Source organism: Hypanus sabinus, chromosome 4 (assembly GCF_030144855.1).
Source record: "Hypanus sabinus isolate sHypSab1 chromosome 4, sHypSab1.hap1, whole genome shotgun sequence".
Lineage (NCBI taxonomy): Eukaryota > Metazoa > Chordata > Chondrichthyes > Myliobatiformes > Dasyatidae > Hypanus > Hypanus sabinus.
Genome location: NC_082709.1, coordinates 26,254,825 through 26,273,915, shown reverse-complemented (window position 1 = coordinate 26,273,915; position 19,091 = coordinate 26,254,825). Strand labels below are relative to the sequence as shown.

General features: G+C 39.2%; 1 protein-coding gene across 1 annotated transcript in view; it reads left to right on the top strand.

Moving 5' to 3' along the window:
* The window catches only part of dnah9l (dynein, axonemal, heavy polypeptide 9 like), a 271,859-nt gene that overhangs the window by 251,513 nt on the left and 1,255 nt on the right, over positions 1-19,091 (top strand). The window contains 6 exon segments of the mRNA XM_059966255.1: positions 944-1,063; positions 2,385-2,627; positions 3,147-3,329; positions 4,841-4,956; positions 17,186-17,298; positions 18,872-19,012. Of these exon segments, the coding sequence (XP_059822238.1) occupies positions 944-1,063; positions 2,385-2,627; positions 3,147-3,329; positions 4,841-4,956; positions 17,186-17,298; positions 18,872-19,012 (916 nt within the window).

The window sequence follows — 19,091 nt, the reverse complement described above, 5'->3', positions numbered from 1 at the left end:
CCCCGATTTCTCGATTGCAGTAGTTATGTCTCAGCTGATGGATTTCACTCTGTTGTGCTAGGTGATATTTTTATTCTCTCCAGTCAGCCTGACAATTGTAACCTGGAATGATGAATAACAGAGCAGTTTGGCACTTTGGAGGCCATTTACTCGATGTCAGAAGAAGACATCTTCCTACATTGGTGACCTTTATTTACCGTAAAGCAATTTTAATTATTCTGTAATGACGCTGGGTTGTGGTTTGGAAACGACTGAAACGATTGAAAGAGGGGACATATATTTCCAATGAAGTATCTATCTGTTTAGTTGGGTCAGTATGTCTTCAAACAAGGTTCTGGGAATCCGAAATGACTATTGGAGTTGGATTTCTGTCCATTTGACATGAGTATTTTATGCACAGCAGGCACAAATAAATTTTAAACAGAAATGGTTTCTGTGCTGATTGTACCAAGGCAGTGGGAGTCCCATGAGGGTGTTATTAACTACATGGATGAATTTATTTTGTATTTTATTGGGGAAGCTTGATTATGCTATGATCAAACAAATAAATTTGGTATAAAATTATGAGATTTGGTGTCAGTGATGCCATGATGTTTAAAAAATTATTGGGACTGCAGAAGGCTAAAAATCCAGTTACGAAGTTTATCATGAATGAATGAAGATTAAGAGATGATAATTCAGTAATGAATCATTATATTTAAACCCAGACAAGTTTATAAGTTGCAAGGTTGCTTTCAGTGGGTAATTTTGCTTATTCTATAATTGTCTTTCTGTACAATGAAAGACTAAGATAAATTTATTAAGACCACATTAATAAAATACTTATCTATATTATTTAATGGTATTGAAGCATTATTCCTTCATAATTAATTTATTGATGGTAATTTTTAAAATATTTAGATATTTGCTGTTTTCTTTGCTGCGAAGTCCTTGCTTGTTATAGGTACCCTGGGAAGATCTGCGTTACCTCTTTGGTGAAATTATGTATGGTGGCCATATTACAGATGACTGGGACAGAAGACTATGCCGTACTTATCTGGAAGAGTACTTGCAACCTCATCAGGTATTCTGCATGGTGAAGATGATTCTGAGTTGCACAAGGTGCTAGTTTTAAAGTTACTGGAGCTAGGGCTCCCCCTACTGGAAAATAAATATTAAATTTTCTCTGGGCAAACATACAAATAATTCCATTTTAAAGCAATTAATGAAATAAATTCCATGTTTTCACAAAGCTAAGTTTTTAATTTTGAGTTTTATTGGTGGGCTATCTTTTGCAACTAAATAGCTGTGTGTAATGAAATGTCAGTGGTAAAATATCAGCAAATCATACTCCCTTATCAACAACACACACAAAATGCTGGTGGAACACAGCAGGCCAGGCAGCATCTATAGGGAGAAGCACTGTTGACGTCTTGGCCCGAAACATCGACAGTGCTTCTCCCTATAGATGCTGCCTGGCCTGCTGTGTTCCACCAGCATTTTGTGTGTGTTGTTTGAATTTCCAGCATCTGCAGATTTCCTCGTGTTTGCTCTTTAAATAGTCCTGACGAAGGGTCTTGGCCCGAAACGTCGACAGTGCTTCTCCCTACAGATGCTGCCTGGCCTGCTGTGTTCCACCAGCATCTTGTGTGTGTTGTTTGAATTTCCAGCATCTGCAGATTTTCTCGTGCATATTCCTTCTTTATCAATTGTTTTTCATTTACCCACTTGTCACTTGGTCACTTTTACCTTGGTATGCCCTGTACTTTCCTGGCATAAAAGAATATCTGTACTGTCATCAGCACAGATTCTTTAGAATCTTTCAGTAAGGCAGTCAGTGGTACAATGATACTGGGATGAGAGGGCAATGGAATGTTCGAACAATGGAAAACCAAATTAAATTTTGAAAGAAAGTAATAAATTTGTTACTTTTGCTCCTATTCTTTGACCATTTGTAGATTTATGGGTGCCCACAGCTATAGAAAATCTGTCCAACTACAAGTAAACATTTAATGATTTCATTGTATATTTAACTCTTCCATCAATGGCGATAGGTTATACTGCTCGATCCTGCTCAGCTATTTGACAAGATCACGATTCATCCTTAACACCATCTTCTCACTCTGTCCTTGTATTCTATATCCTTCAAAATTCAGAATCCATTGATCTATTGAATTCAAGTGATGACTGAGGCTCCACACACCAACAGCTTATAGAGTTCCAAATTCCTCACATTCAAAGATAATTATTCTGTTGCACTGACATTATTTGTTAATGGTGTGCCTCGTTTTAACTGGATCATTGGGAAAATACGTTTAAAGTGATTATGAAACATATTTTAATAAATCAGGATGTTCATACTGATTTCTTTCTCTCTCTCTCTTTCGTTTCTTGCTTTATTCCAGTTTGAAGGTAAGCTCGCTTTAGCTCCTGGTTTTGTGGCACCGTCAAATCTTGATTATGATGGTTATCACAGATACATAGATGAAATGCTACCACCTGAAAGTCCAGCACATTATGGTCTCCACTTGAATGCAGAGATTGAATTCCTAACTGTAACTTCGGACGATCTTCTGCACACCTTACTGGAAATGCAGCCCAGAGATTCGGTGACTGCTGAAGGAATAACGCAAACTGTTGAAGAAAAGGTCAGCAATATAAAACTGTTAAACTGTGCATTTTTAATATCAGGAGAAACAAAATATGTCATTACTAGCCAGTTGTATTTAACCTGAGAACATGGGTATAAGTAACAAGGTATATCTCATGGTTAAGTTCAAATTTATTGTCATCTGTCTGTACTATTGTGTTGCATTGGCCATATATACAATTATTTTGTGTTGACAATAATGCAGCTAATTTTCGTAGGTTTAGCTTTGGCAAATGCTTAAACAATTGACATGGATATTGCCTGTAAAGGTACCCAGTGTAAGCTGGGGTTCATTAAACAAGATCTTGAATAATCCTCTGCTTCAACACCATTTTCCTTCCTTGCCCTCGTATTCAGTTTCTTTTATCATCCATTGTCAACAGTTTAGTACATGAAATGAAGCTGACTATGAAATCTATTGATATTTTTAGCAGAAGAAAATGAAACTAAAGAAATCAGTGAATATTAAGAAATGTAATTTTATTTATAATGAAATCTTAATATGCTATTTTTAAAGGTAAAAGCTATCTTGGATGATATAGTGGAAAAGCTACCAGAGGAATATAATATGGTTGATATAACCTCTAAACCAGCTGAGCGCTCCCCGTACATTCTGTTCTGTTTCCAAGAATGTGAAAGAATGAATATCCTCATTCAAGAAATTAGACATTCATTGAAGGAACTTGATCTGGGATTGAAGGTAAGGCTTGAGTAAAACTGTGTCCATGGTGGTGTACAATACAAAGACATACTTAGTCAAAACATTTTATTGCATTTCACTTCCCCTCCCACCCCCAGCTAATCCATGGCACTTTACAAAGTTATGAAAAGTACATTTTTGTATATTATCAACAATTAATACAATATTGAAGGATTATAAAAACATTCTTTCTACAAATGCTAATGTTAAGTTGCAACATTTTTCTTCAATAATACTGTAGTTGTGTTCTGTTCAGTTGCAGTTCTCTAGTTTATTTGACACTGTCCCAAAATAAATTGCAGACTGATCTTGCACAGATTTATGAAACAAAGTGGAAGATTTGCTCTAAAGGACATCCTCAAAGGTGCTGTATACAATAAAATATACTTTCTGAATTCATTTTCAGGAGTTGGCCCCTAACTCGTATTATCTGTTGCCCACTTTCTGAGTCCATAAGATATAGGAACAGAAGTAGGCCATTTGGCCCATCGAGTCTGCTCTGCCATTTTTACATGGCTGAGTCAGGGGCTGGGCTTTCCCTTTTTGGTTGCCTATTACCTTCCCTACCTGCTACCTGCTAAGTCGGTAATTGAATGTGGCCAGCTTGTGTGAACCTTTCTGAAATCTGGCAGTCAATCTGTGCTCACCAACAGGATAGTTGCACAACCAGGAGGTGCACTTGCACTTTCTGGCTTCAAACAGGCATAAGTTTTAATACAGATCACCTTCCTTTCTCTAGAGTGTCGACAACCTCTTAATCACTGATTAGGCAACAAATGCTTCAAAGCCAGTTTGCCATGCATTTTCTGTTGATTTTACAAATGGACTCATTTCAGTTTCATAGTGCCCAGATTAGTGCATTCAAAGGGGCTTCAGTGGCAATTAGGAAGCTATTTCAAGATTGCAAGTGCACTTTGAGGTGAAGCAAGAATATCAGTCAAATGCACAACTTTAGACTTCATTTTGTACCAATGAAACAGACTAAACATTAGTCCAAAAACTTCCTTGGTAATTCTAACCAGGAACAAAATATTTGCTTTCCAAGTTTATTGTGCAATTCCAGAGCATTGTAATTAGTAAAAATTAGAGCTTCTTTAATTGCTTGCTGATGTTCATAAAATGATCTAAAGAAAATTGAGGACTGAACAGAATGACACAACCTAAGATGGTATAATCCTTTGGCACTTTGGCTGTTTCCATTGTACGTAAATTTATTATTTTTCTGATTAAATCAAAGTTTAAATCACATCCTCATTAATCCGTGCATCTAATTCTGTTCTTTGTCAAAACCAGCAAAGCAAATTGCTGTCTTAATTCCAAATCTCTCTTGTGACGTCAGTCATCCGAGTTCAAAATGGTACCACAACCTATTTTGCACAAACTGCAGGTTTTAAAAATCCTTGCACATAAAGTATATAATTCTCTACTTTTTGTAGTTTTTGCAGTAGCCTTTTTTGTAAGGGCTGGGTTCTTTATCATGTGCAATCTTCATTCCTCCTTGCTTTTGTTAGGGTGAGTTAGCAATTTCATCTGAGATGGAGCTACTGCAGACAGCACTTTTCTTTGATAACGTTCCTGACACCTGGACCAAGCTGGCATATCCATCAATGCACTGTCTTGCACAGTGGTAAGTAACATGTCAAGACACAAATAGTTTGTACATGGCATCCTGTCTGTCAAGATTCCACTCGAATTACAAGTATTTCTTGTATGGAAATTAGTTTTGTTCGGTATTTTTATTGGGATATTTGCAACGATATATCCAACACCCCCCCCCCCACCCCCACGAAGTACGACAGTGTTTTGATGTAGCTATTATGCATCACAGTGATCTGTTAGTCACAAACCATTCGGTATCTACTTGCATAATGTATAACGAGTCTCCAGGGATCACTATGGTATGAGAAATGCAAGCAAGGAATCATGTTTAATAGTAGTCATAATAGAAAATGTCTTATCCACTCTAAATGAAGACTTTGTGTGCTCATGTGCATGACAGCATGCAATACAGCAACATTTACTCCACTAAATAATAACTATGAAAATTATACTGTGCAGCCTTTGGTTAATTTCTGTACCGATATTTTATCATCTTTCTTGCAAAATAATCCATTTGTCTGTGGGTTTTTTTGGTAATATCTTGTCATGCCAGTGCTGATGTTGGGCATGTATGGAAAAAGGGGAGAGATTGAAATTTGTAGAAAACAAGTATTTGTGCAGAATAGGAAAAAAAGACATTCAGTTCAATCAAGTGTCTTTTTCTTTGGAGGCTGCTCAATATGATAAGGAGATAAGTAAATCCTTTCCTTTATGGGTGAATTTATGATAAATATTAATTATACATTTTTGTTTCTTTTGCAAACAAGTGTTTCTATCCAAAAAAAATCTCAAGTTGAGGAAATGCTAAATTGAAAACTTAGTTTAGTTGCCTTTGATTTGAGATGGATAAAGTAATTTTCCACAATCCGTTAATGGTGAAATGTCGATTTCTGGAGTTTTAACTTGTGGACCTTCACCAAATAATAGCTGGATTCTGAAATAACTCTGCAAGACTTTGTTTTATACAAGCAAAGCTATTAACTTGGGTTCTAATAAAATTCAGGTCTGAATCAGATTATAACACATTTCTGAGTGAATACAAAATATTTGAAATTTTCTATTATATTATTATTGCAAAATACAAAGCTCCATTTAAAAGTTACTTTTTATGTGATCTGAGATCCAGAAGTGAATTAATGTACAACATTTACAAAACTGAATAACGAACTTGATGCAGGCAAGCTCAATTCCTAAGTTTGAGAGAAGTTTGGATTGGTACATGGATGGTGGGGGTATGGGGGGCTGTGGTCCCGGTGCAGGACAATGGGAGTAGGCAGTTTAAATGGTTCAGCACAGACTGATGGGCCAAAGGGCCTGTTTCTGTACTGTACTTTGGTATGACTCCAGAAATAGAATAAAATGGTATGATAAATTATGTATTCAAGATGGTTTGCAGATTCTGAATACAAATGTGGCTAAGCTGTTGACTGATGCAAAAGTTGAAAACTGATGACAGATTCTGTACACAAATACACTCAGCCCTGACCATCAGTTTTATATTTCTAAAGATGTTTTCATTTACATTGTCTCCATTGTCAGAAATGACTGTAGATGAGGAAAGGCAACAGTTTGAGAGATCAGCAACGCAATAATAAAATCTGGTTCTCTCAGGATACTTTGATTAATAATCAAGTACAATTTAGACTAGCCACCGTTGTATGCCAATTATATCAAGCATGCTATCTGCCAGGGCTCAATCATTTTAAGCACAGGCTGAGATTTCACACTATAAATAGACCCACTTATCATTAACACCATTTCTTCTGTAAGACAGAACTGATACTGCAAATAGTCTGCACTTGCAGTATATAATCTTTAGAAGACAAAATAATTTACAAATATAATTATTCTTTTAAAATCATCAGTACATGAAGCTGTTTAGTGAATGCTGTAGAACCCAGAGATTGGAGTGTGAAATCGAAAAACAATCTTGTCTAAACGTTATGAGGCATACTTCAGCTTTCCCTGAAACTGGCTACCTTCTACAAATCACATTTCACGCACTGATGGCAGATTGAAAACTGCCTTGTGAAATTACTTGCTATATCCTCAAGTCATTCTGCATTATTGTGGTAATGACACCATCCAGTCTTCTAGTGACATTGTTAGTGTGAATAAGAGAAACCTTGACTGTTATGTGAGTGTAATTGAATTGCATTTTTCGACCCATATTTTATTGTGGCAATAAGGCAAACATTGTTTTCAATTTTTAAGTTGCAATTTAGTCTTGTGCATTTCATTACAGATAAATTTTGTGTAACTATGTTAGAGTATCCTTTCACTCGAGCGATGTGCACTTCACAGGCTCAGCCAGCATTTAACTGCCCTTGAGAAGGTGGTGATGAGCTGCCTTCTTGAACCTTTGCATTGAGGAGTGGGTATTGAGGTCGAGAGCTCCAGGATTTTGACACAGCAAGAATGGAGGCACTGTGGTAATATTTCCAGGTTAGGGTGGTGTGTGTCTTGGAAGGCAAATTTCTAGATCCTTCCAGCTGGTAGAGATCATAGATTTGTATGTTTTAGAAAATTCTCTAAAATAAAGGGGACCCAAATCAAAACAACTACTGGACAAGCTTTGGAGATTGATTTGCATCTTTGTTATTCTTCCTGGGTGACAAAGGCAAAGCTGAAGCTATCCATCTCGTACTGCCTTGAGAAGAAGGTAGAGCATTTCATTGAACCGTTGTAGTCTTGGTGTTTGTTCATTGTGCTCCTGCGATGATTCTGGGCGGCCAGGTCCAAACGTGGTCCAGCAGCAACACAGGAACTGCCGTGAACATCCACATCAGGATGGAGTTTGTTATGTGGTGGCGTTGCTCACACAATATTGCCTACTTGAGTTGTCGTAGAAAGTTGTGAATCGCTGAGGAGTTTTGGGACAATTATGGATTTAGCTGGCGGAACAAATGTAAAACGGTGGATGGTGTTTAGAAGGCTTTTAATAAAGTCCTATATAAGTGTGTAAAATTGAAGAACATGTTGCACTATGAGTACTTCCCTAGCCTTTTGCTCTATTTCCCATAAACATAATTGCGTGGAGGGGATATGAGAAGAGTGCGGGCAAAGCAATGAGATGTAGGATCAAGTACGTTTGAATTGAATGGTGGAGCAGGCTGAGTCTTACCCCTACTTTTCAAAGTTCTGTGTTTCCACACATTGCTATTCAGAGCTACATCAATCTACTGTATACGGCTTACTTTGAAATTATTTTAAGGTATCTATTAATCAGAGGGTAAAGCTACAATAACTTCTACCAACATTTTAATGCAGAGGGAAAGAGGGAGACCAAAGAGGAGCTGGGAAATCAGTAATGAGAAATAGACAGGGTTTCAACAATGCCTGGCAAACATGGGGATGAATGGAGTGTGGCACCTGAGATATCGCAATGCTCCCTGCAGTCTCAACACTAACCATGTCTTTGTAATGTCAATGCAAGATTGGCTGCCTTGAGAAAATCAATACACCCAAAAGCAGCCTTCAAATTAAAAACTCAAGAGATTCTGCAGATGCTGGAAAGCCGAGAGCAACACACACAATGCTGGAGGAACTCAGCAGTATCTATGGAAAATGAATCAACAGTCAACGTTTCTGGTCAAGTCCTGTTGAAGTATATGTTGCTTCAAATTAAAATTCAAATGCAATTTTCAGCCCTGGTTTCCTGGAGTTCATTGCTGGGAATTTGCAAAATTCACCCCGTTTTCTTTTGTGAAATCAGCTTATCTTAATTAGCTGTGCTGAAAAATAGATCTCCTGGTCTGGAATCCAATGACCAAAATCTCATTATCCAAAAACAAAGTATGATGCATGTGTGAACAGCATCATACTTTCGCCTGGCCTGTCCTCCTCCTCCATATTTAAATAACACATCCTTGAAACTGTAATAAATATCATTATTCAGAGAGGGAACAGAGAACAAAATGTTCCTCTGGTATCCTGTAAGCCTTTAATATTTTTCTCAGTTTGAGATTTTTCATTGCGTTATAACCAGCGTCAACAGTCTTTTAACCCTTCAGCATCTCATACCTGAAAAATTGCATTTAGCTTTATATGCTGACATAAATATTTAATTGTTGATGTGGATGTGTCACCTTATATGGAGATGAAGTACAATTGATGCACATGCTAAGAATAAAATTCATCTCTGTTTTTGGAGAACACACCATAAAGTCTGTATAGGTGCTTAATTTAAAGAGTGAACAATGAGTTTCTAATGGACACATAGTTAAGCCATTGAAGATCTGACAGATAAATTGTAGCAAATCAGACATAATTCAGCTTGAAACCACAGTACTGCACGAGCGATGATAAACAAGAGAAAAGGGTTTGATTGGAAAAGGAAGTAATTAAATGGATGGGAAGTTTAGTGGCACACCTGTGGTAAGCAGTGATATTTGAAGAAATAATTCAGATATTTATGTTGGCATAATTCTCATTTTAAAAATGACACCATGTTAAAAAGAGTGTCTACTCCAAACCTTCAGTTCAAAGATGCTGTGGTCTTGCACGCTAGGGCCAGGGATTTGGGGGGTTGGGTTGGCAAGAAAGAGTTGGTACCGGGGTGGGGGTTGATAGCAATTTTTTTAAAGTAAAAAACAAAATATATGGTTGTACTTGAGGAAAGATGAGGAATAAAATTTCCTTTCACTGGGTCAGACAAATGCGAAATGAAGATTTTAATAATCTTAGCAACACACACAGAATGCTGGAGAAACTCAGGTCAGGCAGCATGCTTGGAAATGAATAAACAGTTGATGTTTTGAGCTAACAATAACCTTAGCTTTCTTTATAACCCGAAGTACTTATTTTAGAATGTAGGAAACGTAGGTCAATTTGAATGCAGTGGCTCCCTTAGAAAGTGACATTATTATGAGTAGCTGATGTTGACAGTTGGTGAGAGATTGATGTCTAACTGGGACCATCCATTAGCACACGATTGAGTTTAGTTTTATGCCAAATCTGTTAAACAGTGGCTTCAGGAACACAGTTGATACAATGGAGTATCAACCTATATTTTATGTTCACGTTCTTGGAATGTGACTTACACCATCTGAGACTGTTGTCGCTGAATTAGACCTGACAGTATTCCACCCCTCCCCCCACACCCCAGCACTCTGCGAGGAGCGAAATGGTTTCCTTCAGTAACAGCAGAGGAATATGACTGGACGCTCGACCTTACAGAATGCTGTTGCTGAACATCAGGCAACAACATTCACAGCAGGTGCTGATAACCAGACCAGCTTTCACAAATCTGTTGGTGCGATTGATTTTTGCTGACACGAGGTGGACTTGTACCTGAGGCAAGTTCAGCCCGTGCCAACTGCTTAACTTAGGAATTCTCAAGTACTCAATTAGAACCAGTAAGTCTGCATTATAACTGCAAAACCCCACACAAAACCACCTCCCATGTTGAGTGTTGATTCTGTGTTGCACTACAGTGAGCACTGAATCTTTTAACAGCAGCTGAGTGCCAGCTGCTCCTTTGCTATATCTATTATTGAAAGGGAAAGGCAGAGCTCATGCGTGCACACTTAACTGCATAATGGAGCACTGTTCTCTTAGCATGATGCACATGAAATTCCTAATGAGAACTAGTATGAGTCAGCTTGTCATCTGTACATGTAAAAGTATTGTTTGTAAAGTAACAGCTCTGGAACAGTGAGTCAATTCCATCTGTGCTCCCATTGCTTGAAACCACACAACGTAAGAGTGATGGGACCTACTCTCAGCTGAGATGAATCACAAATGTCCCTTGTCCTTTCTGTTCCTGTGTGCACAGAACTAGAAGCATTCAGCACGTTAGTGGAGAACATGGAAATAGGTGGCCCAAACAAAAGAGAAATATGAACTAATCTGTTAGACTATTTGGTTTCAGAATACGTAACTTGTCAAGTTCAACCTGTCATTGTGATCGCAGAACAGCTGTTAATGTTAAGATGCAGATCACGATTAATAAGTTGTCGACTTAGATCCCCATTAAACCTATACCCTCTGCTATGAGGAAATACTTCATATGAGGCCAGCCCTCATTCTTCTAAATTCCAGTGAATACGGGCTTGAGCCATCAACTGCTCTTCATATGACAAGCCATTCAATCCTGGAATCATTTTTGTGAACGGCCTTTGAACCCTCTTCGGTTTCAGCTACATCCTTTCTAAGGGGCCCAGAACTGCTCACAATTCTTCAATTCCTCACCAGTTCTTTATAAAGTCTCAACATTACATCCTTGCTTTTATATTCTAGTCCTCTTGAAATGAATGCTAGCATCACATTTGCCTTCCTCAACACCAACTTAAATTAATCTTTAGGGAGTCCAGCACAAGGACTCCCAAATCCCTTTACACCTTTTTTTTTGTATTTTTGCTCCTTAGAAAAGAGACAACCCTTCATTTCTTCTACCAAAGTGCATGACCACACACTTCCTGACACTGTATTCCAACTGCCATTTCTCTGCCCATTCTCCCAATCTGTTCCAAGACCTTCTGTAGCCTCCTGTTTCTACAAAACTGCCTTCCCCTCCACCTGTAGTATCTTTGTATCATTTGCAAACTGTGGAATGATTGTTGGTGCCAGGCGGGGTAGTTTGATGATCTCAAAAACTCTTCATTTTCTGGGATCTTTCACGCACAGCAGTCTCTAGCATTTAGAGAATGGTGCGAAAACAAGAAAAACATCCAGCGAGCAGCAGTTCTGTGGGCGTAATTGGCTTGTTAATGAGCGAGGGCAGGAGAGACTGGCCAGACTGGTTCAAGATGGCAGGAGGGTGACAGTGACTCAAATGACCAAGCATTATCACAGTAGTGTGAAGAGCATCTCTGAACGCACATCGAACTTTGAAGTGGATGGTCAACAGCAGAAGATGACTATGAACATACACCAGTCGCCACTTTAGTAGGTGCATGAAGTACCTAATAAAGTGGCCACTGAGTGTATGTTTAGAGGTAGTTTCCAGGAGTTGGTTAACCTGCTGGAGTGGAAGAAACTGATGTACCCAGCAGAAGCCCATACAGTTTCAGGGAGAACATGCCAAGCTCTGCAGACAGCACATTCATTTAGGAATAAATATGAAACCCCATCACTGGAACTGTGCAGTGTGCAGATCGAACTACTGCTCTATAACATTGTCTATTTCAGCAGCTTGTGAAAGGGAGAGGCCAAGGATTCAATGCAGCAAGTTTGAGCAAGACCTGGTGCAATTCAGTCTTGGCAAGATAACTGTAAAGTCTGCCTTCAGTCTCCGCTGTGGCGAAACTACTGCAATCGTTGTGGTGAGCCCAGCAACAGTCATAAAGCAGAGTGTTTAGTTATCTTCATCTAACTCATACAACTGTAGTCACTGTGAGAGGCTTTACCACATGCACAATATGGTCTTCTCACACACCACAATACTATTCACTAGCACTTTTTATTTCATCTGTTGAGCTGTTAGTTTAGCATATGCCAATAGCTATCATGTGTACAACAGAATGGATCATCAGTTTGAGAGTTTTTTTGAGGTTAGTGAAAGAAAAGCAATTTAATTCCACTTCCCATTCCCACGTGTCCTTCCAAGGCCTTCTGTCTCTTTCACCAATCAACTTTCCAGCTCTTTACTTCATCCCTCCCCCTCCAGGTTTCACTTATCACCTGGTGGTTCTCTCTCCCTTCCCCACACCTTTTAAATCTACTCCTCAGCTTTTTTTCTCCAGTCCTGCCAAAGGATTTTGGCCTGAAATGTCAACTGTACTTTTTTCCATAGATGCTGCCTGGCCTGCTGAGTTTCTCCACCATTTTGTGTGTGTTGCTTGGATTTCCAGCATCTGCAGATTTTCTCTTGATTGGATGTTGTCACGTGGACTTTAGCAAGGCCTTTGACAGAGCCCCACATGGGAGGCTGGTCAAGATACAGCAACTTGGCATTTGGAGTGAGGTAGTAAATTGGATTTGACATTTGCTTCATAGAAGCCAGAAAAATGGTAGATGACAGTTGCCTCTCTGACTGGATGCCTGTGACGAGTGATGTGTCCCAGGGATTGGTGCTGAGTCTTGTTTGTCATCTATATAAATGTTCCGGATGATCATGTGGTAAATGGGACCAACAAATTTGCAGATGACCCACCAAGACTGAGGGTGTAGTGGACAGCAAGGAAGGCTATCAAAGCTTGCAGCAGGATCTGGACCGGGGAAAAAAGGCAAATGGAATGTAATGGAGATGAGTGTGAGGGAGGACAAACCAAGGTAGACTTACACGACCAGGGTACTGAGGAGCACGGTAGAACAAAGGGGTCCGGGAATACAGCACCATAATTCTTTAAAAGTAGTGTCACACATAGATGGGGCCACAAAGAAATCTTTTGGCACATTGGCATTCAGAGATAAAGTATTGAGTACAGGAGTTGGGATGTTATTTAGAATTTTGCATAAGGAGATGGTGAAACCTAATTTGGAGTATTGTATGGTCACCTACCTAAAAGAAAGTTAACAGTAAGATTGAGAGAGTAGAGAAAAATTACAAGGATGTTACTGCAAGTTAAAGTTCTGAGTGAAGAGAAAGGTTAAATAGGTTAGGGTTTTATTCCTCTGAGAATGAGGGGAGATTTAAATGGGTTATACAAAATTGAGGGGTATATACAGTACAGGGTAAATGCAAGGCGGCTTTTTACAGAGGTTGGATGAGACTCAAACCAGGGGTTATAGATTAAGGGTGAAAGGTGAAATATTTAATGGAAACCTGATGGGGAACTTCTTCCCTCAGTGGGCGATGTGAGTGTGGAACGAGCTGTCTGTAGAAGTTGTAGTTGTGGGTTCAGTTTCACTATTTAAGAGAAATTTGGGTAAATGCATGGTTGGGAAGCGTATGGAGGGCTTTCGTTCCAGGTGCACCACGATGGCATTAGGCAGAATAACAGTTTGGCTTAGAATGGATGGATGGATCAAAAGGCCTCTTTCTATGCTGTAGTACCCTATGACGAGGTAACTCCATCTTCTCCTATGAAGTAAAATAAATATGAAAGTTGAAACTCAAGGTGGAGAAATGTCAGGTTGAATTTTATGTGGACAATTGTTACGTGGTGCATTTTGGGAGGCACAATGCAAGGCTAAAGTACACAGTATATGGCAGGTCCCTTTAAGTGTTGATGTAGAGGGAGGTGTAAAGCTATAGTTCTCTGAAAATAGCAACATAATTCAAAGTAAATCTATTATCAAAGTACATATATGCTACTATGTACTACTTCTAGATTCATTTTCTTGCATTTACTGGAAAACAATTTATTTAAAACTATTAAGTTATTGAGAAACAACCAATGTGCCAATGCTGAATGCTGAGAACATGAATTGCAGAGCCCTTGAAAGTGAGCATGTTCAGCTGTCGTGATTGAAGTTGTTCACACCAGTCCAGGAGCCTGATGGCTGTAGGGTAATAACTGTTCCTGAGCATGGTGATGTAGGATCAAAGGCTTTTGTACCTCCTGCCCAATGGGAATAGCAAGAAGACAGCATGACCTGGATGGTGAGGGTGCTGCTTTCTTGTGGTAATGCTCTATGCAAATGTATTCAATAATGGGGAGGACTTTCCCAGTGATGGACTGGGCTGTGTCCATGACTTCCTGGACTCTTTCTGTTCCTGACCATCTACTGTCACTATGGTGACATACCACATCTACACCAACTTTACTAATAGAGGTGGTGACTTTGGGCCCCAGAATAGATCCTCTGATATGTTGATAGCAAGGAATTTAGAACATCTGACTCTCTCTACCTCCATTTCCCTAATGAGGACCGGCTCATGGACCTCCAACCTCTTCCTGCTGCAGCTAACAATCAGCTCTTTGGTTTTGTGGATGGGGTGGTACAGAAGGTGTACAGCATCCTTGCCTTCCTTCGTTGGCTGAGGCACCGAGTATAACATTTGACAAGTCGTATTACAATTGTATAAATCTCAAGTTGGATTACATTTGGAGTGTTGTGTCCCGTCCTGGTCACCACATTAAAGGAAGGATTAGACTTTGATGTCACCTGGATTGAACAGTATTTACTATAAGGACAGGTTAGACAAACTTGGATTGTTTTCACTGCAGTGTAGGGAGGTGAGGGGTGACCTCCAAGAAGTATATAAAAAGGGAGCATAGATAATAATCTTTGTCCCATGTTAGAAGTATCAAATACTGAAGGGTGTGGGGATCCAGTGAGAAGGGCAAAGCTTAAAGGTGATTTGAGGCAAGCTTTAGTTTTCCACTGAGGGGCAATGGTAGATGCAGATATGATAGTGGCATTTAAGAAGCATTTAGCTGAACACATGAACAGGCAGGAAATAGAGCAAGATGTGATTAGATTAGAAGAGTACATAAAGATGGCGGCGCGACATAGCAGTGCACAGTGGCCATTTCAGAATGAATATCTGTAATCTGTCAAGCAGGATGCCATGTACAATCCTGATTTGATGAAGACGTATGTGTGAAGCACGGAGGAACATCTGGTCAAACTTTTGAAATGCCTGTTTCACTGCCGCCGCTACTGTGCAATCAGAAAATCTCCGGGAGGAAGGCCCCGAATCCTCGGCTTTGCCTGTTGCTTGGCAGCCGGGTCTGGGGTCGAAGCACTCGGCAGAGATGCTGCTCAGTGCTCGGTGTCTTTGGGCTCGAAGTTTTTCAGACGGATTCAGAGTTGGCTGGGTTTTTCCAGGGGCCTGTATCGGCAAGATTGCGGCACTGGAGGTTCATGGCAGGAAGAGTTTTTCTTCCTTCTACTGTCTATGTGAGACAATGGGCTGTCGTGACTTTGAGACTTTTTTACCGTGCCATGGTCTGCTCTTTATCAGATTACGATATTGCTTTGCACTGTTGGAACTATATGTTAAATCATGTGATTTTTGTCAGATAGTCTTTTATCAATTATGGTATTGTCTGCACTGTTGCAACTAAATGTTAACTATAACTATGTGGTTTTGTGTAGGTTTTTGATTTGTTGGGTGGTAGAGTTGGTCTCCTGACTTGGTGTCTGGGTAGTCTTGTTTTGTCTGATGGATTTGGAGTTCCTTTCCGGGGAACACGCTAAGATGGTAGCGCGATATTGATACGCAGCAGCCTCTCCGGACTCTGGACTGGGGATTACCAAATGTTATGCGGTTTTTCTTGTGTGGTCTGTTTTGTCGTGTGCTTTTTTTGTGATATCATTCCGGAGAACGTTGTCTCATTTTTTAACTGCATTGTATTTGTGGTTTCTAAATGACAATAAACTGAATCTGATTGGCATCCTGATTTGCACAGACTTCATGAGCTGAAGAGTCTGTTCTGTTCAACTGAAACATAATTGAATTGTTTGAAACAGCTGATATTGTACTTTTCAAAAAATATAAAATTTACAATTGGAAATAGCAACTTGTTGCTTTAAGTTTCAAGTTAACATGGAGATACCTCTTGGGGTTTGTTTAATTAGTTCTCTCTCAAAATTAAACCATGAAGGTACAAGGAATTGATTATCCATCAAGCCTTTCGCTAATAATTTGCCACAATAATGCAAAATGTTAATAAGTGAAATGGACTCTGCTAGTAACTTTGTACTTTCACTGGTTTGAGCTATCTTACATTTATCAGGTTTCTCTTCCAGAAAGACAAGTTACATAGATTGTTGGGATACAGGTGAGGATATATATTTAAAGGCAATACACTATGAATGGGATTAAGCATTTATTACTTAAGTGAATTTCATCTAGGCAACAAAGTTGTGCACAAATTATTTGCATGTATTTTCAGTGACAACATAAAGTAAAACCCTGCGATGCAAAACTAAATTGATAAAAAGGAAGTGAAACTAAATTTGCATAAATGTAGTACTGATCTGGTGCATGTTTGCTGTGAATATGGACTTGAGTGATTCTGTCTCCTTCCACATTCCAGTCATGTATAGTTTGCTAGGTTAATTGGTTAGTAACTTGCCTCTACTGTATAAGTGAGTAGTAAAATCTCAGGGTGAAAGTTAAGAATCTGGTTAGAATAAAGGATTAATGCAAACAGCTAATTAACCTGTGTGAACACAGTGGGCAAAAGGGCCCAGTTTTTGTGCTGAAAGTCTCTTTGCAAAGCAAGACAATTAAATCCAAGTCATTATAGTTTGCATTTCAATATTCTGTTTTGAGTGGCTTTGGTACTGAAGTATCTTAACTTCTAAGACCATCATCCATCAGGGTCTGCCACAATTTATTACTTAATATATCCATACCACGCATGCAATATACAGCTAAAGGTACCCAAACTATTATTGAACTTTTGTATTCTCTGCAGGTACAGTGATCTTCTAATGCGCTGCCATGAACTTGACATTTGGACACATGATCTGTCTCCTCCTAGTGTAATCTGGATCTCAGGTTTTTTCAACCCACAGTCTTTTCTTACAGGTATTTTCTATTTGGAAATACGATATATCATACAATAAATCTTAACTCTATGCATATTATAACTTTGCAGTTTGTTTAGTCATGGATAACGGAATGTAACAAATAAAAATCCTAAAAGATTAGTGTAATCCTTTAAGATCTTCTTAAAAACTCCATCTTGATATTTTCTGCTGTGTGGTACAATTACTTCGAAAAACTTTTGAGACTTAATGGCTGCTTTAATGTAATTAAAAAAAATGTATTTTCCTTTATTTTTCTTTTAAATCTTCTCTTCCTGATAAGTGGCCATTCAAGCAGCTCAAACCAATCCTAGATTCTAATCTGCATGCCATGTGGAGCTGATGTAAACAATATCCATGATTTAATTAGCCCAGATGTGAAAACGTTGCTTAGGGGCCAATGATAGTACAGCAAAGATACTGGCATGGATAGATTGGCTGACTGGCAGGAGGCAAAAAGTGGGAGTAAAGGGGCTTTTTCTGTTGGCTAGTGGTGTTTCACAGGGGTCTGCCGGACTGCTTCTTTCCAGGTTAATGATTTGGATGATGCCATTAATGGTTTCGTGGGAAGGGATCAGTACTGTCAAGGAAGCAGCAAGTCTGCAGGAGGACTGGGATGGATTAGGAGAATGGGCAAAGAAATGGCAGATGGAATATAGTGTTGGCAAGTCTAAGGTCACGTGCTTTGACAGAAGGAATAAATGCACATACACTATTTTCTAAACATGGAGAAAATTGAAAGGTGCAAAGCAACTTAAGTCCTTGCAACACACATAAAATGCTGGTGGAACGCAGCAGGCCAGGCTGCATCTATAGGGAGAAGCACTGTCGACGTTTCAGGCCGAGACCCTTCATCAGGACCCTCTCTCTATAGATGCTGCCTGGCCTGCTGCGTTCCACCAGCATCTGCAGATTTCCTTGTGTTAGGAGTCCTTGTGCAGGATTCCCTAAAGGCTAACTTGCAGGTGGAGTTGTTGATAATCAAGGCAAATGCAATCAATGTTAGCATTCATTTTGAGAGGACTAGAATATAAAAGCAATGATGGAATGCTGAGGCTCTATAAGGCATTAGTCAGACTGCACTTGGGAGTATTATGAACAGTTTCGGGGCCCCTTTTCTAAGGAAGGATGTGCTGGCATTGGATTAGGTCTGGGGAGGTTCATGGGAATGAAAGGGTTAACATATGAGGAGTGCTCTGGGACTGTACTCACTGGAGTTTATTCAACTATTGAAAACCCTAGATATGGTGGATATATCCTACAGTGGGGGTGTCTAGGACCAGAGGGCACAAACTTGCAGCTACTGTGTGTGTATCAAAGTAATTAAGTTGGAGTTCATCTAAGTGCTAAGCACGGCGGATTACAGTTTTACTCCAAATCCCTTGGTGGCATTAAAGTGGCTTGAATGACAAACTCCAGTCTTTCCTTTCTAGTGTCTACGTGCAGCTGAATAATTCCAAATGAAACTCGACAATTCTCTGCAAATGTGAATTATGGGGTAATTGACTATTTTTGTCGTGCACCTAGTTGAATGCCATCAGTACCGGCTAAAATTTTATACCTTTTTTTTCCAGCTGTAATGCAAAGTATGGCCAGGAAAAATGCATGGCCCCTAGATAAGATGCATCTAACAGTAGATGTCACCAAAAAATTAAAGGAAGACTTTACACAGCCTGCCAGAGAAGGAGCATATATTTCTGGATTTTATATGGAAGGTAACCTCATTATCACTTTGCTATTAAATTTAAATTTTTAGTACGAGTTGCCTACTTTAATCCTATCCTGTTTCATCAC